This window comes from Nylanderia fulva, unplaced genomic scaffold, assembly GCF_048542155.1.
Source record: "Nylanderia fulva isolate GAGA-0341 unplaced genomic scaffold, ASM4854215v1 Scaffold15, whole genome shotgun sequence".
NCBI classification, from domain to species: Eukaryota; Metazoa; Arthropoda; class Insecta; order Hymenoptera; family Formicidae; genus Nylanderia; species Nylanderia fulva.
In genome coordinates this window covers 2434662-2458461 of record NW_028189730.1, presented here as the reverse complement: position 1 = coordinate 2458461, position 23800 = coordinate 2434662, and the positions used below count along the sequence as shown (strand labels likewise).

The 23800-nt window shown below is 31.0% G+C and overlaps 1 protein-coding gene across 4 annotated transcripts in view; it reads left to right on the top strand.

Annotated features, from left to right (window-relative positions):
* The window catches only part of LOC114938984 (uncharacterized), a 149700-nt gene that overhangs the window by 32040 nt on the left and 93860 nt on the right, over positions 1–23800 (top strand). The window contains exons 1-2 of one of the 4 annotated variants that reach the window (XM_029313195.2): positions 943–2405; positions 3341–3921. The exons of 1 other annotated variant lie outside the window; for it this stretch is intronic. In XM_029313195.2, coding sequence (XP_029169028.1) covers positions 3684–3921 — 238 coding nt within the window. In that variant the 5' untranslated portion in view covers positions 943–2405; positions 3341–3683. Of the gene's footprint in view, positions 1–942; positions 2439–3340; positions 3922–23800 lie in introns of those variants that run through there. 2 more of the 4 variants (XM_029313194.2, XM_029313193.2) reach the window with 2 other exon arrangements.

The following is a 23800-nucleotide window of genomic DNA, read 5'->3' as shown; positions in this document are numbered from 1 at the left end:
ATCAAATTTAAAAATTATTATCTAAAAAATCATCTAGATAAATCGCCATATAATTTTATCTTTTATCTAGATATATTTCGAACAAAATCATCTTTATCTTATCTAAAATGAATTACATTTTTTATCTAATCTTGATCTAATTTTAAAATCATCTAAGCACAATACTGTGAGTCGCTCTATAATTTTATCTGTTATCCAGATAAATTTCAAACAAAATCGTCTCATCTAAGATGAATTTACATATTTTATATATAATCAATATTTTATATTTTATATATATTTTATTTTATATATAATGAATATATTTTTATATCTTTTTTATAATTTACATTTTTTATAGCTGTGCTTATATAAGCAGTCTTAAAATTATTTTTTATACAATAAAGTGATGCCAGTTTTAGTCAATTGAATAAATAAATCAAATTTAAAAATTATTATCTAAAAAATCATCTAGATAAATTGCCATATAATTTTATCTTTTATCTAGATATATTTCCAACAAAATCATCTTTATCTTATCTAAGATGAATTACATTTTTTATCTTATCTTGATCTAATTTTAAAATCATCTAAGCACAACACTGTGAGTCGCTCTATAATTTTATCTGTTATCCAGATAAATTTAAAACAAAATCGTCTTATCTAAGATAAATTTACATATTTTATATATAATCAATATTTTATATTTTATATATATTTTATTTTATATATAATGAATATATTTTTATATCTCTTTTATAATTTACATTTTTTATAACTGTGCTTATATAAGCAGTCTTAAAATTATTTTTTATACAATAAAGTGATGCCAGTTTTGGTCAATTGAATAAATAAATCAAATTTAAAAATTATTATCTAAAAAATCATCTAGATAAATTGCCATATAATTTTATCTTTTATCTAGATATATTTCCAACAAAATCATCTTTATCTTATCTAAGATGAATTACATTTTTTATCTTATCTTGATCTAATTTTAAAATCATCTAAGCACAACACTGTGAGTGCTCTATAATTTTATCTGTTATCCAGATAAATTTCAAACAAAATCGTCTCATCTAAGATGAATTTACATATTTTCATCTCATCTTTATCAAGCTAATTCTAAACCCATCCAAGAATATAGAGAACAGAAATCTCGCTGTGGAATTTCTGGTCTCTCGAACGGCCGAAGTTCTCAAGAAGGAGTAATTGCAAAAAGACGAGGAAAAGTGGGAGAAAAGTGGAAAGAAAGGCCTCTCCTTCCTTTCCTCTCTTCCTCCCTTAGATTACGTAGTAATACGGGAAGTGTCGTGCGGAGGGAGAGAGAGGATGGTTTCCGTCAGGCGTGAATCGCGGTCGGTTCGAACTTTTAATTACGTGATACTAAGAAAGGGGGAGAAACAAGGGATCGAAGAGAAAAAGAGGCGGAACAGAGTTAAGCAGCACTCGAAAGTCCTTCCTAACAAGACCGGAAATCTCTGGAGGGCCCTCTCAGAAACTGCCGGGGTGCAACCAACCCCCTCTTTTTCTCTCCCCTTTCTCTCTCTCTCTCTCTCGCACACCATTTTTCAATTAATTAGATCGGAGCGAAAGAATGACGCTGTAATTGCAACTGCCATCTGCAGCGGACATAAATCGCGCGCGCTCGCGTATTACGGGGTCATGTCGATATAGACATTGTGCCGCAAAACGATACTTCCGTTTTTTCCTTTTTTTTTTTTTTTTGTTCACCGGCTCGCCGACCGCTTGTTGGGGCAAAAACCGGAAAGCAATTATTGCTATTACTCCGTTGTCGGCGAGGCGGGAGATTTTTATCGGCTCGCGGTCGAGGGAGAAAGAGAGAGAGAGAGAGAGAGAGAGAGAGGGTGAGATTTCTCGAAGCTGGGGAGCGTTTCGGGCATTTTTTTTCGCGACTATATTCGGCGAGATTTTCTCTTTCATCGCTGAGATTAGGGCGTCGTGGTTTTATTCAGAGCTGACGACTCCTCTCGTTCTCCGAAAAGGATTATTTACGAACCCCCGAACGTGAAGAAGATAAAGAGCAAAACCTGCCCGCCCTCTCTCTCTCCCGCGATTTCAGAGTAAAGAAAAAAAAATCCATTGAGAAAAAAAGTCGGGGACTCTATCTCATCTATCCTCGACGCGGAAAACGCGGTGGCGATAATGGCGATCCATCCTCTTTCACCTTCCCCGTCCTTTTATCAATCCCACCCCCTAACCCGCGCATCTTTTTGCTCGTCTTTTTTTTTTTTTCAAGCCGCCCGCGATAACGGCAATCGGAATTAATTTCTTGGGGAGCGGGCAAACGCGCGTTTTAATGGTTTCTCCACATAACGAGAAATCCATTAACGGTCGCCATTCCTTTCAGAAGAATTCAGGCATCTTTTTACATTTTCATGATATTTCTCGCGATTATTTCGATCGTACGTAAATATATGGAGAATATTTCTTTGCATGTATGTATACCGCGTTTCTTTCTTTTATTCTGGAAATTGTAAAGAAATTATAATAAGCGATATGTTCTGAATTTTTTAAGGGAATATTATTGTCGTTCTGTTTTACCGACTTTAAGTTAGGTTAGGTTCATTTTTTATTGAATATACAGATTGAAAAATCCTCCACAATAAAAGTACTGATAATAATAAATGAGTTCTTTCATGTCATCTCTCTTGGGAGCGTCTTATTTTGCGCACAAATAAACTGCAGAACTTTTGTATTAAATAAGTATTTTTATGAGCTGATGCAAGAGGCCGATAAAAAACTAATTTTTTAACTTTTATTGTCTTTATACGAAATTTCAACGCTCCCCGTTTATTATTATCAGTACTTTAATTGTGAAGAAGGATTTTTTAATCTGTATATTCAATAAAAAGTGAACCTAACCTAACTCAAAGTCGGTAAAACAGATATGATCAGCATTCCCTTAACTTAGGCAGTGTTATTTAAATAAAATTATATAGATGATCATCTAGATGAAATTCTTATCTTTACATATAGATAATAAAAATATATATTATTTATATTTGCATCTTACAATTAGATGAAAAAAGTGTTATCTTGAAGTATCTAAATTATCTAAAATAAAGTTCAGATAATTTGTTTTAGAATCATAGTATATAAAAATACTTGAGCAATAATCGATAAAAATTTACAAATAAAAGTATGAACATATATTTTTATAATTTACATTTTTTTATAACTGTGTGATAATATGAGCGATTTAGAAAATAATATTATCCAGAAGTTATCTAAATGAATCGCTATATAATTTTATCTTTTATCCAGATATATTTAAATTCAAACTCACCAAAACCTTATCTAAGATAAATTTACATATTTGTATCTCATCTTTATCTAGGTAATTTGAAAATCATCTTAAGGCAAAAAGAGCCTATAATCGCGAGAAAGTGCGGGATCTTTTCGACTCAAATTATTAAAAGTGGAAACGAAAAGGGAGAAAGGGATTAATTATAGCTTCTGGCTTTCGTGTTTGCGAAAAGAAATAATACAAAAAAAATTTTTAATAATTTAAAAAATAAAAAAAAACAAGACTGTTCCTAATAAACATCGAGGACACTAATTCGAGAAAGGGAAGTCGGAAATGCAGGGCGAAGGGATGAATCGCGGCGTTTTTCTCGCGCTGCGCAGGTGATTTGCTTCGGAGGATGTCACCCTGAGGTCCGTTACTCGGGAAAACGAAGATGTGTTGCTCGGGTGGTCCAGGTGGTATCGCGTTGACCAGATGCGGGGTCGTGTGCGGCCTCGCCGCTTTAGCGGCCCTCAGCGTCGCCCTTCTGGGCCCGACCTGGCTCCATACCGAGGAGAAGCTCGCCCTGCCGAATGCACCGAGAAACTACGCCAATGTGGCCAGCGTGAGATTCAAGCTCGGGCTCTTCAGAGTCTGCCCGAAGATCGTGAACCCCACCAACTTTACGATTCGTGAGTAACGATTATTCTCTTCCTACGGCGATTCGAGGGTAGAGATAGACGTTAATTGACCAGGAAATTTACGAAGAGAAATATTGCACGCTTTTATATTTCTTATATATAAATATAGTAATTAATTTTATATTAATATATATATATATACATATATATTATTTTATATTATATATTACATATTAATATATATACATATATATATATTATATTATATATTATATAAACATATATATATATATTATATATAATATATAATATATAATATTATATATATATAATATATTTATATTTATATTTATATCTATATATAAACATATTATATATATATACATTAATATATAATATATAATATATAAATATATATATATATTTATATTATATATTAATGTATATATATAAAATATTGCACGCTTTTATATTTCTTATATATAAATATAATAATATATATATATATATATATATATATATTTATATTACATATTAATGTATATATATATATATGTTTATATAATATATTAATATATATGTGTATTAATATATGTTAATTATATATAATTATATAAAAATATATATATATAATTAATTCCATTGATACGTGTATTACTGCGACTGTTATCAAAACTCTGATTTCCACGGACGCCCACGTCGTAAAAAATCATTGAGATTCCCGGAATATCTAAGGAGCTTTATGGTTCATTCTCTCGAAATATATATAGTCCGCGTTTCCCTATCTCTCTCGCCGTTTTCTCGAGAAAATCTCGCGGCGCGGCCAGGTCTGGCGGAGGATTTTCAGGAACGACGAGGAGTAAACGTAAAAACAAATGACAGTGGTTGTAAAGAGAGGGGCGAAGAAAGAGAGAAAGAGAGTGGGGATGAATTGGGAAGAAGGAAGAGGGAGGCGAAATATCCACGACGCGGTTACAAGGGTGGTTGCAGCCACCCGGATGCGATGACAATTCCTTTTTATCTCTTTCTCTTGTCTCTCGGTCGCGCTCGACTTTTATTTCTTCCCTTCTTCTTCCGCTGCTATTTCTTCACCGCATGACGAAGGTATACCTAAATGTATTCCGCGATCGGGCGATCCATTCTTATTGTTCCATTCTTTCTCTATCGGGTTTCGGTTTCTTAAAGGCCGCCCCCGGCATTATTTATTATTCACTAGGTGGTGATGGGGCACCTCCTGGTTATCCATCACCTAGGAAAAAAAACGCGCGGTTTCTTCCCTGGTTTCTTCCTTTTTTTTTCCTTTTGTTAGATTTATTATCATTAAGACTTATGATTTTAACCTACTTTAGATTATAAGGAGAATTATTCGAATGTACGGGACTCTTTAGTTTTCGTTCCTCCAACTCTTTATTTTCTTGCGACGTAAACTTTACGGCCTTGCGAAAGTGCGGAGCGTGATAATAAAAATTGCATAGTAAAGAACGCATAATAAATTCTGATGAATCAAGTCAGTCAGCGCCCGACTTTTAAATTGACAAAAATTTCAAAATTAAATTTAAAATTTTATTAGGGTAACTTAAGTTCCTCTAGAGAGAATTTCTCTTTCTCTCTTTTCTCTTTCGATTTCAAGATATATCAGCGAAAGAATGAAAAAAAAGAATTACAGAGATACAAAACGGGACTGATAAAGTTTAAATGCACAAAAGATTGAAGCAATTAAAGTCAAAATTGGACAATAGAAAACTCTACTAAGATTAGATAAGAGAATTAAATTAAACTTATATAATCATTTTAAATATAAAACACATAAATTCAAAGAGAGAAACTCTTCAAATAAAGTCTGAATTTAAAATACTCTCATTCGACAAACTATAAAGAATGGCGCAAGTTTTTATATACAGATAAAGAAATAATCAAAAATAATTAATTCTATTTTTCCTCTTTTTAATTCATTATTAATTTTTGTTATACCCATACATGCGTACACATGCGCACAATCGGAGTTAGAAATAAACTTACTTGAAAATTATAGAATAATAACGAGGGAATTTAAGCTCTAACGCCTGTTGTTAATTATTGGTTATTTACGTTGGTGAAGTCAAGCGAGAGATTTATTTCGGCGAAACGCAATTATCTGGCTGTATTGGGAAGCTGTACACGCAGCGATTCCATAATGAAGCCGCCATTTGTGCACGCGGTCGCATTATTTGCCGATTAATAAATGATTTTATCCGCGGCGATCCTCCACGCGCGGCTAGTAATTAATATTAAAGCGGGAAATAGCCGCGGAAATCGACTTTCATCGAACTCCCGTTCCATTCGGTGATCTTCTGCATATCGAGAGATATCGTCCCGTTTTCGCAACTACATACTAAACAAAAATTGTTAAATCGTAGTAAGTCAAGGCTCTTATTAAATTATAATAAGTTTGATAAAAGGCTGTTAATAATTAATTTTAAAATATAAATTAAAAATTTATGTTTAATTCTTTTTTTTGTCACCTTTTATTGTAATTTATTATTAGACATTGGATTAAAGAATATTATTTTTATATATGACTTCACTTTGTAACATAATTTGAATTTTTATATTTACTGCTCTTAACAGCCTTTTATCAAATTTATTAAAAATTGTTAACTTGACTAAATCTTTCAACTAGATCACTATTTTGTTAAATCAACATATACCATATTAATATTTAAGTCAAATATACGTTTTGTTAAATTTAATATGTTATATTTAAGTTAAATTTTTTTATAGGTTTAATTAACAAAATAATATCTAGTTGAAAGGTTTAGTCAAGATAAGAAACTTTTTCTTCGGTGGAGATAATAAAAATATATATTATCCATATCTGTATCTTAAATAAAAAAGTGTTATTTTTTAAAATATTTAAGTACAAAAGCGATAAAAACTTAGAAATAAAAATGTAAATACTTTTGTATCACCTTTATTTTCATTTTTTAAACAATATTATCTGGAAATTATCCAGATGAATCGCCATATAATTTTATCTTTTATCTAGATGTATTTAAAACACACAAAATTATCTTATCTAAGATGAATTTATTAATCTAGCTAATTTGCAGTGTTATGCTCAGATAAAAATATGTAAATTTATCTTAGATAAGATGATTTTGTTTTAAATATATCTAGATAAAAGATAAAATTATATGGCGGTTCATTTAAATAATTTTTAAGATTGACATGTAATGACATGATTGATATGTAAACAGTTATTAAAAAATGGAATTTATATAAGAGAGATATAAAAATATATTCATATTTATATATAAAATATATAAATATAATTATATAAAATAAAAAATATTCATATTTATATAATAAATATATTCATATTAAGCAATATAAAAATGTATTCATATTTTTATTTATAAATTTTTATCGCTCACTGCTTAAATTCTACTATTATACTACTTATAAATTCTACTATTTGTATCGTTTATGCTATGATTGATGAGGTATAGATAATACATATTTTCATTATCTATATAAAGATAAGATGACGTCAAAGTTTCATCTAGATGATCATCTATATAATTTTATTTAGATAACAGCAAACACTGCTAATTTGAAATTTCTCTAACTACAAGCACAAACTGTTAATAATGTGACGTGACATTTCGCAGATTTCGCCTCCTTGTTAACAACTCCAATACACATTTTCAAACTTTTACGAGATGATGCGAAACGATCTGGACGCGTTATACAATATTTCATCCATAATATAATAATTCGCACATGCTCCGAGAAAGTTTCGGAGATTGACCTCCTTTCGTGTGCGTTGATCTCCCTTTTCCTCTTTTCCGACATATCCTCGGGATATGTTTTACGGTAGACAGTAACTGAATTAAATTGGAAAGTTTGCTCTGGAAAACTGCGAGGAAAAACCGGCATCGCGCAGAGAAGCCGGGGTTGGGTCATCTGTAAGCAACCGAGGGCTCAAGGCCACGTTCTCTCCTCTTCCACCCTTTTTACCTTCTCTCTCTCTCTCTCTCGTCCCTTTGCGCGCGGGTTATTAGCTCAAATGAGCGGTGAGAACAGCAAGGAAATACTTTTAAGCTCGGATGGAGAGAAACGATCTCTCCGCGGAGACGGTGATTCAAAGATGGCTGGTGCCTCGTGGCAACCCCTCGTAAATCTTTGCGCCCCTTCCGAGGGCGATTTTTGCTCGTACGAGAGAGAGAGAGCGAGAGCGAGAGAGCGAGAGAGCGAGCGAGAGAGCGAGCGAGAGAGAGAGAGAGAGAGAGAGAGAGAGAGAGAGAGAGAGAGAGAGAGTGCGATAAATGATCTTAACTACAAGAGAAATTTGATTCCCAGAAATTCGAGGCCGCGACTCGCGTTTGACAGGATTTATTTTTCTATGAGTTCGGGTCTGGAAAATTTTGAAGAAACGATATAGTATAATCAGTGTTCGCTGTTATCTAAATAAAATTATATAGATGATTATCTAGATGAAATTTTGGCGTCATTTTATCTTTATATAGATAATATAAATAAGTATTATCTATATCTCTGTATCTTGTTGTTAGATAAAAAAAAGTATTATCTGCACTAAATTATTTAGAATCATTTTTAGATAATTTTGGCTTAGAATCGTAGCACATAAAAATAATTAAGTAGTAGAACTTATAAGCGATAAAAATTTATAAATAAAAATATGAAAGATATATTTTTATATCCCTATTATAATTTACATTTTTTTTTAAATAACTGTGATCACATAAGCAGTCTTAAAAATTATTATCTAGATGAATCGCTATATAATTTTATCTTTTTCTAGATATATTTAAAACAAAATCATCTTCATCTTATCTAAGATAATTTTATTTAAGATAATTTTGGCTTAGAATCATAGCACATAAAAATAATTAAATAGCAGAACTTAAGCGATAAAAATTTATAAATAAAAATATGAAAGATATATTTTTATATCTCTATTATAATTTATATTTTTTTTAAATAACTGTGATTACATAAGCAGTCTTAAAAATTATTATCTAGATGAATCGCCATATAATTTTATCTTTTTCTAGATATATTCAAAACAAAATCATCTTCATCTTATCTAAGATAAATTTACACATTTTATCTCATCTTTATCTAGCTAATTTTTAAATTATCTAAGCACAACGCTGAGTATAATGCTAAGATTGAAAAGTGTGAAATCATAAATATTTTACTTCAATTTCCCTGACTTTTATTTTAATTAGTTCATGTTATTCTTTCGCGCCCTCTCCGATGCTTTTCATTGTATTAATCTCTCTTCGCTGAAAATGTATTATTCATTAATCTTCGGGGGGTTTCTCGTGCTGTTATTTTAAGTTCTGCAGCAAATATTAATTAAGTATTTAGAAAAAATACATATCTATATGAGAGGAGTCTAAGTTTATACATATATTTAAAGGACCTCATAAGAGCTGTTATTTAAAGGACCTCATAAGAGCTTTAATCCGTTTTAATTTATTATTTCGGATATGTTATTTTAAATTTGCACGAATTTGCGATGGCAAATTTTGCTCGCTTCCAGCTTGAACGTTTAGCGCAATTAATTTACTAGTTCGTCGCCCTTAAATTCGCAGCTATAGTACATACTTACACAGCGGCTTGTTTCTCCATCTAGCTATAATTCACGGTAATTCGTCGCGCTTTATTTTTCGAGACATTCTCTTAGAAAGAGTGGAGGGTTGTGAAGCGAGCGCAATCAAGATAGAAAAAAAGTCGGCAAACGAGCGACTTTTCCTAGCGGTATTTTGCCGATTCCGCAGGAACTAACGAGTCTTTATTATCCTCGTCATCGCGCGGAATTTGTTTCGAAACTAGAAACTAGCGGAGTAGTAATTTTTCTTTCCAATGGTCGTTTAATTGACTAACGACGACGACATTGAATCGCGAAATGATACTCTGAAGAAAATTCGAAACTCCAGACTTTATCGATCAGTCGGGTTGAACAAAAGGACAGTTGACGAGAGTAATTTATATCTTCAATATCATATATATATATATATATTTTATATGCATGTAATTAATAAATTAATACATCCTAGATATTGAGATACATGTATAATTAGTTATACGAGTAATTAATATACACATTACTGTAATTTGTAACATTATTTGACAATAGTTCAAATAATATTACTATCTGTGCAATTTGTCTAATTATTACCTGTATTGCGCGTCATTCATTATTACGTTAATAATTATATATTGTTATAGTAATATTTTTTTCTCGTTTTTCGGCGCTAGTTAATTAATGGGGAACCGTTGTATTAAATGGAATCTAAAAGGGATTTGCCTAAATCGACGCGTGTCAATAGTCGAGGCAAGGCAGGACTTGTTACGCGACAGGGCAATTAATTACTGTCTTCGTAAAACTGCGGGACGCCGACAATTTGTCTTCATTGCTGGCGCGACTTACCGAAGGGTCACGAGGCAAAGAAAAACGGGGCGAAAGAGATAGGGAAGGTATGGGAGAGAACAACGTATGTAAAACCGAGCGGGCGAAGAAATTTATTCGGATAAAAATTTCAAAAGAAGAGAGAACGTATAAATTCGACGCGAGCCAAACACGCAATGTAAAATATCGCGTCGGATAAAATGGAAATGAACGAATCGAATGCAACTATTTAACGTAATTATAAATGTAAAACAAGGATCGATGCAGTCAGTGTTGTGGTTAGATGATTTTAAAATTAGCTAGATAAAGGTGAGATAAAAATTTGTAAATTTATCTTAGATAAAAGATAAAATTATATGGCGATTCATCTAGATAACTTTCAGATAATATTATTTTTAAAAGTACTTATATAAACACAGTTTTAAAGAAATAAAAATTATGAAAGGGATATAAAAAATATATTTATATTTTTATATGTAAGTTTTTATCGCTTACTGTTCAAGTTCTGCTATTTAAGTATTTTTATGTGCTATGATTCTAAACCAAAATTATCTGAAAATTATTCTATCTATATGTAAAGATAAGAATTTTATCTAGATCATTATTTATAATTTTGTTTAAATAACACTGCCTAAGTTAAGGGGACTGTTTTAACGACTTTGAGTTAGGTTAGGTTTACTTTTTATTGAATATACAGATTAAAAAATCCTTCTCCACAATTAAAATACTGATAATAATAAACGAGGAGCGCTGAAATTTCGTATAAAAAACAATAAAAGTTAAAAAATTACAGTTTTTTATCGGCCTCTTGCTTCAACTCATAAGAATACTTATTTAATACAAAAGTTCTGCAGTTTATTTGTGCACAAAATATGGCGCTCCCAATAGAGATGACATGAAAGAATTAGTTGCCATTCATTATTATCAGTACTTTCATTGTGGAGGATTTTTCAATCTGTATATATTTAATAAAAAGTGGATCTAACCTAACTTAAAGTCGGTAAAACAGAACTACGGCAGCATCCTTTTAACGTGATTATAAATGTAAAACAAAGATTGATATGCGGTATTTATTGCGCAAAGAGATCTTGACATAAATCAGCTGATCGCGATGCCGGTTTAAGAAGCAGATTCGGTTTAAAGGGCCGAGCACGATAATAAGGTTATTTGTAATTCCAGGACCGACTGATCAAATCTTCCTAATTTCCTGGCTCCTAGCTCGCTTAAAATTCCGCTCGCAGGATGCGCCCGTTCCTCGGCATTGTTGCGGAAAGTGTCTGGAATTACGCCGTAGAGAGGAGTCGGAGTCACTTGTAAGGACTCGAAATAATGATCGGTGCTGCATTAATTTCTAATGCTTTCCGTTCCGCGAATCTAATTGCCTCGAGATACTGGAAATTTCGGGAATAACCAGAATTTCGCAGAATTATTCCGTTTAAGGAATATTATCAAAATCATCCAATATTCTTATCTGTTAATCTCTCTTATAGCTGTATTTAAACTTTATTATTATTTATAATTTATTTTATTGTTAAATATTTATCTTTTTACCCTGTCAGGCCCAGAAGCTTCCATCTGAAACAAGTTTAAAAAATAATAAACATTTATTATTTGATTTTGTAATAAATTTATTCACTTATTTTATTTAAATAAAAAAACAGGGTATATGAATACAAAGGAGGAAAACAGATAAGCGCGGATCGACAGATCAGAAAATTGAAATACACGCCGTGTATAAGAAATGATTATTAATTAAAATAACAAAAAGCTATAGGTATTAATAATTTACAATAATTTGCAATATAAATTTTGCGATAATTAGTTTACGTTGTAATTTTCCCACCAAACTGGGAAGCGGGCTCGTTTAGGGCGATTAAAATAAAGCGGCGAGAATCTTTAAAATTCCGATTTGCGCAAACGAAATGTAGTCGCGATTAAATTAATAGCAAACAAAGTCGTCAATATTCCGCGCGGCTCGCTTAAAACGTCGTAACGTTTCGCGAAGCGTAAAATTGCGGCATTATTCCGGTTGCATTCCGACGCCGAAAACATTTGCTTCGCGAATCGTCGCCGTGCCTTAACGCATCCACAAATTGCACCAAATAATGCCCTCTTCTCTCTGCTATTTATTTCGAATTTGTCTTCAACGTTGTTTGTCCGAAAAAGAATTTTTTTTTCCGCAATTTAAACCGTGCAATACAGTTTCCCTAAAACGATATATAAATTATTTTAATACGGCCGTGATTATACATGTATATTAAAAATGATTAAATTAATTATAATACACTTTACGGATAATGATATTTTAAGTTATTAAATTTATGAGAGAATGGTTATTATTTAAATGGATGTTATATAAATTATTTTCAGGATAATAATTATACTAGAAATTATATTAATAATAAAATACAATTTATATGGATAATAATATTTAAGTGATAAATATTATGAGAGAATAGATATTACATAAATGAATATTTTATAAATTGTTTTAATACAAACGTGATTGTATAATATACATATAAAAAAAATTATATTAACGTCAGTATATAATTTATGGTTAAACCGATATATTTATAAGTTATATATATTACGAGAGAATGGATATTCGTATCTTGTTACAACGATTCGTTCGCAAATACATGAAGATTGTAATCTCGTAAATCCAAAAAGATTTCCGCGCGACGTCGTGAGAAAAACGAAGAGAGGCTTGGCATAAGCTCTTCGAAATTTATGCGACGATATTTCTACACGTTTGAAAGGTGGAACGAAGTCGGTCGTTGATAAATCAAGCTTTAATGCAGTACATGCGATTCTACAATTCTGCTCCAATATTTTCTTTCCTGTCAACATGCGCGACATTCTCCAAACACAGATCTCTTTTTCGTAATACATAAATACACATCTTTTTACAATTATCTCCCGATAAGCACTTCTAAAATCGCTGGAATTTCTTGCGGTTTGAGAAAATGATAATCGGAGAATTTGAGAAATTGGAAATAAAAATTGACAAATCTTTATCGTCTAATTGTTAAATTTGAATTTATATTATACATAAAAAATTGAAAATTTTAATAGAAATTTAAAGAAAATAAATAAATAAATAAATAAAATAAATTTGAAAATTTTTGTCTGACATCTTGGAAATATAAATATATAATAATAATATTTTATAAATATTATTTTTTAAATATTTTATAAATATTATTATTATTATATATTTATATTTCCAAGATGTCAGACAAAAATTTTCAAATTTATTTTATTTATTTATTTAATTTAAATTTATATTTAAATTTTTAATTTTTTATGTATAATATAAATTCAAATTTAATAATTAGACGATAAAGATTTTAAATGTCAATTTTTATTTCTAACTTCTCAAATTCTCCGATTATATCTTTAATAAATATTTTTATAAAAATATAATAATATTTTTAAAATATATATCTGAATTTGAAAAACGACACTTTATTGGAGTTAAAATTTTTTAATTCTAATTTTTTCCACGTAAACTCAAATTCCACAGATCTTTATTAATTTCCAAAGTTTGATTAGAAAAATATTTATTAATAAAAATATGTTCGTGTTAAAAATATCATGCTAAACAACGTGTTAAAAAATTCAGAAATCATTTTTGCTGTTTCTCTTTGGTAGTTTTTAGACGAGCATATTGCATTATATAAGACTATATATGTTATCGCTTTTACGAAGGATCTCTCAATACATATGTACACACATGTATGCACACACGAAGTACCCTCGAGGGCATCCATCTTTCTCGCAAATTACACGTCCCCTTTGATCTTTCTGACCACGAACTTGCCCAGACCGACGCTTCTGATACATTTTTCTCATCCCTGCTTTGCTCTCGATTAGACTTTTGCGCATCAAAGAGCCGGCCGGTGAAAGAGCAAGAATGCGTCCTCCATAATTTTGTGAAAGGACGAGGGAGAGGCTTAATGATATGAAATTTCATTATCTATCGAGATGAATTCAGGACATCGGAATCTGTCTTGAAATAAGCAAAGAATTATGTAGATTACACATTTTTACATAATATATTGTATATTTGTACATTAATTTAAATATTATTTATATATAATAATCAGTGTTTGCTGTTATCTAAATAAAATTCTATAGATGATCATCTAGATGAAACTTTGGCGTTATCTTATATGTATTATCTATATCTGCATCTTAGATGAAAAAAAGTATTATCTTTACTAAATTATCTAGAATAATTTTGGTTTAGAAGCATAGCACATAAAAATACTTAAATAGGAGAACTTAAGCAGTAAGTGATAAAAATTTATCAATAAAAATATATTTTTATATTCCTTTTATAATTAACATTTTTTTTATAACTGTGTTTACATAAGCAGTCTTAAAAATTATTATCTAGATGAATCGTCATATAATTTTATCTTTTATCCAGATATATTTAAAACAAAATGATCTTCATGTTATCTAAGACGAATTTACATATATTTATCTCATCTTTATCTAGCTAATTTTTCAATCATCTAAACACAACACTGATAATAATATATACGAGATGAAATTTTAGACACTCTGTAATTTTGCAAAAATTTAGATTAAATTTTATGACACATAGAAAGTTGAAAGAATAAAATAGGTATCTATCAGAATAAATAGAAATACATATAAGTAGCTTTCTGTCCCGATTTTTCTCGCAAATTATAATAGACGATCATCTATAAAATCAAATAATTTAAATATTATTTATCTATAATAATATATACGAAATAAAATTTTGGACAATCTGCAATTTTGCAAAAAATTTAGATCAAATTTTATGACACATAGGAAGTTGGAAGAATAAAATAGATATATATCAGAATAAATAGAAATACATATAAGTATAGCTTTCTGTCCCGATTTTTCTCGCAAATTATAATACAAACGCGATCATCTATAAAATCAAATAAAAGTAACTTATTATTTTCTCTCTCCATTCGAAAATCTTGTTCGTAAACGTTATCGTCTCTCCCGGGCGAAGGGATTTATGTGTCGCTGTTCATGTATAAATTTCGAGATACTGGGAGTCGCGCGGAAATTGGGAATTTTCAGAAAAGGCAGACGGTAGGAATTCCGCGGAAAGCGATTGATCCTGCAAGAAACCATACGTCGCATCTTTCCCACCCCTTTTACCACCCCTTGTATGTTAACACACACTCGACATCGCGGCGCGCGATCGACGTGCTCGGGCTTGACTTTTCGGAGTCCGTGTGGTTTCGGAAAGATCCAGGAAAATCTCGGGGATTTTTCCGCGCCGACGAGTAAAAAGGGAAAGAATGTCGCGAGGAGACGGAGGAGGGTCGAGGAAGGGATGATAAAGCCGAGGGTGAGGCGGTAAGAAACTCGGAGATCGCGACTACCTGATGGGTCGACGTGCCATGTACGAAATGTTCGATCTGTTCGTTTCGGTTCGGATTCAGGCGTCGCGAATTCTGGAATCGACAGGATCAAGACGCGCGCGCAAAAAAAAAGGGGGAAAAAAATCAGGAAAAAAAGAGAACTTTTTTCGATTTACCGTTCGACAAGCGCGAGCGTTTTGTCCCGTTTGATATGTATCGCCCGTGAAGGAAAAGGGGTCCTGAAATTGCAGGAGTGATTTTCGCGCCGAACGAATCGCTCCGATTGAATCTGACACTGGAAATCGGGCGCGGCTCGTAATTCGGAATATTTCAAAGACCTGTCGGAATTTTAAATTGGAAAATGAGAAGCCTTTCGAAGGGAGAATATATATCCTGAGGGTACAGACAATTTTATAAGGATGTCGCGAAGCTTAATTTTATTTTTATTTAACTAATTTTATATATTAATATATTATATATTTATATTAATATACATATATTATATATTAATATATAATATATTAATATATAATATATATTATACATTAATATATTATATATTAATACATTATATAATATATATGTATATATATATATATATATATAATTATATATTTATATATTATTATATGTATATTAATATATAATATATAATATAAAATTATATATATATATGCAATTAAAATAATAATTTTAACAAAATAATTATTTTACAAATTTCTCTCGCTGGAATCATATTTATTTTATATTCCCAAATCAAAATCTTGTCATCACGGTGTTGTTTAAAGCAAAATGAAGTAACAAAAATATTGTTAATATATTTGGAAGATATCACGGTGAAAGATATATAAAATAAATACATACATGATACGTCGATCCGAAAATAAATACAATTTTAATTTTTTTCTCGTGATATATATTTTTTTACGATACATATATATATATATATACGAATGTGTATCGAATATTTTTGTTTAAACTTCGGCGGACCATGTTTTAATGGAATTTTGTGATTTCGAGAGCCTCTTATCGGGGCGCATAGTGCGTTTGAAAGTCGTCGAAGGTATAAACGAATACAAAGTTGACGAGAACGACGTGCCGGCACACTGTAACGGCTCGGCTATTTTGTTTTTTTTTTCCTTTTTTCTTTTTTAATCCCCTTTTCGCCGAGTTTTCCCGCGCTAATAACGAGCGGACGGCCTCGATCGTCGCCATTAACGATCCAGCCCATTCCGTTCTCGTTTCCGTTCGGAATTCCCGGTTCGAATTAATATAGCTTTGCGAGAGCGAGCAACGGAAAGCCCCGGAAGAATTTATGTTTCGCTGCAATTAAGCCGAGACGAGCGGATTACGCGGATCCGCGATCGTCGCGCTTGTGATTAAAGACGAGGAATTGAATGAGCCAATCAGCCGGTCAAAGACACGACTCAATTATTTAGATTAATTAAATTAGACATTAGTTGAGTTCTCGAAAGTTTTTTTTTTCAATTAACTTATAAGCAGTGTTTGCTGTTATCTAAATAAAATGATATAGATGATTATCTAGATGAAATTTTCGCGTCATCTTATCTTTATTATATAAATAATGAAAATACATGTTATTTATATCTGCATCTTAGATGAAAACAAGTATTATCTTTATTAAATTATCTAGAATAATTTTCAGATAATTTTGGTTTAAAATCATATCACATAAAAATACTTAAATAGTAGAATTTGAGCGGTGAGCGATAAAAATTTATAAATAAAAATATGAAGACATTTTTATATCGCTTAATATGAATATATTTTATATATAAATATGAATATTTTTTATTTTATATATAATTTATATTTTATATATATTTTATTTTATATATAAATATAAATATATTTTTATATTTTCTTTATAATTGAAATTTTTTTTTATAACTGTGTTTACAGTTATAAGCAATCTTAAAAATTATTATCTAGAAAATTATCTAGATGAATCGCCATATAATTTTATCTTTAATCTAAATATATTTCAAACAAAAAATTATCTTTATCTTATGTAAGATGAATTTGCATATTTTATCTCACATTTTTACTTAGCTAATTTTAAAATCATCTGAGCACAACACTGCTTAAAATTATAAGCTTCTGAAGCTATCTGAGCTCCTACATACTTATATGCATAAAAAACTGCAACAAATATAAACGAAGAATCGCCATCGATGTTTGCAAAGAGAAATAACGAATTAATAATTTCATTTTAATTAATTTTGCCGATAAGAAATTTGTTGCGCAAGAAACGAGGAAAATATTCGCTGCAAAGAAGCTACAGATCTTTGTAGTCGGACAAATTTTCATAGGCAAAGAGAGAGGAAAGGGAAGAGCGCGTCACTTTTTTCTCGATTTAAATACAAAAAGGAAGCGATATCATTCCAGGAGAACACGATGGGAAAAGGAGAGAAAAAAAAATCGGTATAAAGTGAAAAAGGGTGCAAGATGGAAGTAGTTCGAGAAACTTTCATTAATCCTCTGCGGCGTATTCAAAGCGTTTTAATTTCGCGTACGGTACAAAAGAATTATTTAGATTGCTCAGTACTGGAAGAAACAGCATTATATATACGCTTTTCGTTCCGAACAGTAGGGATCAAATAATAATAATAATAATAATAATAGATATAACATTGTTTTATATTTTTAATTATTTAAATATACACAGTCCGGTAAAATTTTTTTATATATAATTATATAGTTATATATACATATAAATTTATGTAATTATATATAAAAAGCATGTTTATCTAATTATATATGGACATATTTCATATATAATTTTGCGATTATATATGCATAATTTTATATATTTCTATATAATTTTATATTGTTATAGGTATATAAAAAATTTTTTACCGGGAGAGAGAATTTTCTCTTAGATTTTACCCTGAAAATCGTGGTAATCGTGGGATAATACGATATTAGAAGAATTTTATAAGAGCTTCTCTGATTAAAATATATTAATATCTACCACAATCAGATATAAAATATGTTCGATTAATTTTACTATGTATACATTATTAATATATTTTATTGTGATAAATATTAATCAGAGAAATTCTTATAAAATTGTTCCAATACCATATATATTGTCCTACGATTACCATGATTTTTAAAGTAAATTCTAAGAGAAAATTCTCCGCATATCACACTTACAGAAACTTTTTGAAACCTTCTTTGCTTATAAAACTTGCTCATCTTTGTTTGCGTGAAAAAAAGTTATTTTTTTTTTCTGTCAGAGAAATTATTCGTTACTTTGGTACCTTGATATTCTTAATATAGGTACAGTATTCCATTCCATACACTGAAAAAAAAATTCAGTTAATTCTTATAAGTATTTATTTTAATACTGTTAAATAAATCATTTATTTGCAACTAATAATATTTATTTGTTTCAAATAAATTATTCATTTGGCAGTAAAAATGTGTTCACTTGACTAAACCTAAACTTAACTCAACTAAATTACTATTTCGTCAATTGAACATATATTAATATTTAACTCGGATATACGTTTTGTTAGATTTATAATATTCTATATATTTAATTTAAGTATTCGTAGATGTCTAATTAACAAAATAATATTTAGTTAAAAGTGTTTATAGTCAAGTTAACAATTATTTTTCAGTGTAGCAATGCGAATGATTATAGGTCTTTCAATGAACGCTCGAGACTTTGACATTTCTGGTTCCTTAAGGATTGGATTAGGTTAGGTAAGGTAAGATTAGGTTAGGTTAGGTGTTAGGTTAGGTTAGGTTAGGTTAGGTTTGACATTTCTGGTTCTTTAAGGATTGGATTTCGATATCGTTGACCACGAATCGAGACCAGAAGCGGAATTTCGCGGAACCGCGAAAACACCAGTCGCTTAATTGAAATTCCACGTATCGCGCGAGAGCTCGATTTCCAGCGCGATTTTCCTATTTTCCGATCACGAATTAATTATTCCACATATTCGCGCCACTTATGGAGAATGTATTAACTATATGCGAGATATGCGGGAGCTTTCGATAAAGGAAAAAATTTTCACATCCACGAATATTAAGAGAGATTTAATGAGCCAATATGTATATAGTGTTTTGAATAGGAAACGTGTTTCTGTTTTTTTTTTTTTTTTTTTCAAATTACTCGACTTTACTTCTCGACGTATTGCCGCTGTAAATTATTACATTCTTGCGCAACCTGGCGCGCCTTTAATGGCCCTCGTTACTGCGAATGTGTTAATAACCATTCGCGGAAAAGTTTCCCGCAAACGCGGTATTGTCTTTTGTTCGCCAGAAGCTAGTTTCCCTCGTCGTTTAGACTTAAGGAAAACTTGCACCTTTCTTGCATCCGGCGCAAACTAGCGTCGATTCGAATAACGTCGACTCGCCTTTCTTGCGAATTTGTCGGGAAAAAGATTTGCGCAAAATTCTCCTCGCCAAACAAAAATAGCTACATGAATTCTTAATTAATCGCGATGCAGTTTGAATGAGAAACATTGTGATATTAATAAGATTGCACGTATAAAAATGCATCTCTTCTTCTTTACATTTTATCTTTTCCGCGAAATTAAAATATAATGAAAAAACATGACTTGAAACAGAGCTACATGAGTGCTTTCTTGTCCTGTCTAATACTTGAAATTATAAAATAATTATTTTTTTAAATCGCTGATTTTTCCGTCTGTGCAGAAGCTTGATAAAAATTAATAAAATATAAAAAGAGATCATATATTTAAAAGTATAATATTTATAGTGATTTTAACTTGTGATAAAGAAAGAATTAGAAAAAAGATTATTGTTACTATTTGTTATTATACAAGTTTCGAAGAAAAATAAATTATTATATAATATATAATATATAATATAATATATTACATAATATAATTATATAATATAATTTATTATATTATATATTAGGTATATTGTATAATATATTTTATAATATAATTATAAAATATATAAAAATATAATTTATTATATTATATTATATATTATAATATAATTATATACCTAATATAATTTATTATATTATATAATATATTATATAATATATAATAATAAACATTAGACATTTAATACTTTTAATAATTATATAAAAATTAAAACATTCAGTCCAAGTATTTTTAAATATATACATATAGTCGTTCACTCCCTTTTACTTTAAAATTCACGTCACAATGAACAAATTTAAATTTGGGACACGCAATTAAAATAATTGCGCGATATTTAAAGGATAATTGTCAATTATTATCTGGCAAAGCCCGAAATTCCGGCACGCTAAAGAGAAATTAACAATCGCGGGATTATCGTGGAGCAGCAGAGAGTCTCTGCTTGACGACTCATCGCGAAAAGCGCGATGAGTCGTGCATTTTGCCGCGCGATCGGCGCCGACGAGCTCATTATGGTACTAACGAAGCCGGAAAATTAATTTCTCGGTCGAGTACAATCGCGGATTGCATTGTTTAATGACCGCGACGAAGCGGGAAGCCGGAAGCGACGTAGCAACGGAAGGAAGGTCGAGCCGCTTGATTACCAGTGTCTGGGCGGAGATATTATTTCTGATAACGAACTCTGGCTTTATCCGCCCTCTTCCCGCTTTCTGAAACTTCCATCCGGTTTACCAGTGTAACCGCACTTTTTTTTTTTTTACAAGTTTCACTTTTCCGTGTTAATTTCAATATCGATATTGTTAACGTCACTTTTTTCGAGCTATGATATCCATTTATGCTAAAATTGATCGAAGGATATATTAATAATTTTTTTTAATCGTGAACATTTTAAATAATTAAATAGAGGGTAATAAAGAATGTCATCTCGACTAGATTTTTAAATCAAATAAGAGAGCTTCATAATTTCGTAAAAATAAATTATTCATAATACTCCACTGAAAAAATATTATTAAATTAATAAATATTTATTTGTTTTGAAAAGAATTTTCTTATATCAAATAAATATTTTTTTTTCACATTAAATCAATATTATTAATTTCAAATAATTTATAAGGCAGTATTGAAATAAATATTTATTTTAATTTAATAAATTTTTTTCAGTGTGATAATTATTGATAAATAGATAAAACGATTAAATTGAATTTTTATCATGAACAAACATTTGTTGCTCAAAAGTCTTAAAATTAATAAATATTTAAATTATTAAATAAATAAATATTTCCAGAGATAATTTGTTTAATAAATTTTATTTATTTTGAAAAGGATTTTACTATCTAAATAATTTAATAAATATTTTTTTCAGTGTGATAATTAATGATAAACAGATAAAACCATTAAATTGAATTTTGGATTTTAATCTTGAACAAACATTCGTTGCTCAAGAGTTAAATATAAAAAAGAAATGGCGCAACGTAAAATTCGGCAGTTTTGCTGCGTTTATCAATCTCCAAAGGGTCCCTGCGCACATTTTCGCAAACGTGACGCGCTCAAATTTCACGAGTGTCGCGAATTCTGGCGCGCTGAAACTAAAGCAATTCCCCACTTGACCCCAAAATGAGAACGCTTAGCGAAGGGAGAGACATGTCAGGGCGAGAGAAGGGTGGAGGGGGAGGGGTAGCTTTTATCGTTCCGCAAGTGTAGAATTGCGGCACAGGATATTAAATTTATTCGCGAGTCGACGCCAAGGAAGAAATCGAGCATGCTCGGAGTCCTACCTTGGGTCCTTCGTATATCCTCCTCGCACGAGTTCCCTTTTCGATTTGGCTTGGCAGCGGTCCACCTACAACCACCCCTTTCCCTCCCCCCGGTCCTCTCCCCCTAACCGATTTACATGATCTCGTGGAAACAACTCTCCCAGACGATCTTCTTGTCCCGAATGAGAAATCTTTGGTCTTTAATCGAGTAAGAGCTTGCGGCCCGCAAAATTCGAAGGAGGAACCGAGCCACCCTACTCCCTATTCCCGACTACACTTTATCACGCTCGGGGACGAGCAATTTCGAGTTCGGAGAGCAGAAGATTATAAAACGTGAAGATGGCGTAATATCATAAATTTTATTTTTTTTTTTAAATACATATAATTAGAATTTTATAAGCCAAGAGTCGAGAGATATTATTTTTAGGGCTTTCTCGTGATAATAAATATTAGTTATATTAATATATATATATATATATTTATATTATATGTTATATATTAATATATTATATATATATATTATATATTAATATATATGTATATGTTTATATCATATCTTTTATTCTATATATTCATATCATATGTTTACTCTCCTACTCTCCTCTACTTTTATATTTATATCTTCTCTTATCTTCTCTCTGTTTTCTCTCCTCTCTTCTCTCTCTCTCTTCTCTCCTTCTTCTCTCTCTCTTTTCCTCACTCTCTCTCATTCTATCTTTATCTATCTTTTCCCTCCTCTCTTCCCTCTTCTCTCTTCACTATCTCTTGTTTCTCTCTTTTTATAGAATCTATTTTATTTCTATTAAATCTTTCTTGTCACCTTTTATTCTACGTGTTATTACGGCTTGCAACAAATCTTGACCAGCATTGGAGCGTCGGATGTAGCATTAATTCCCGGCAAAAAGTTTCATTAAAGCCGAACTACGTCCGATAAAAGGAGAGGGCGAGAGAATCGCGGTGTAACCATCGCAATGCAGTTCGCCGTAATCGTCGTCGTTGTCGTGTTACAGCATCGCTAACGTAGGAGAAAGAGAGAGAAAGAGAGAGGGAGAGAGACCCTTGGGAGAATTCTGCACGTACATACATACGTCCTGCAAGAAACTTCCAGATGGCGATTCTTGCACGGCGGAATCGAGAAAAAGCGCGCGCTAGAAGGGATGTTAGAAAGAGAGAGAAAGAGGAAGGGATGAAAAGCAAGAGAGAGAGAGAGAGAGAGTGTTGCGCTGTAACTTGTCCGCATTAAGCCAATTAAGATGACTCATGGTCGCGAAACTTTCGCCATCGCCGTACACGATCGATTTCGTCCTCTCTATCGTGCGATTTTTATATCGAAGAGTCGTGGAAGATCGAGAAGGGTGGGACTGCACTGCGTCTTTTCTCGCGTCCAAGAGATATTGAAATACCTAATTCATCGAAATTTTATAAAAATGTCTATCAATGTTTATCAATTCGAAAAAATGTCTATTAACCCCTCCATCAATG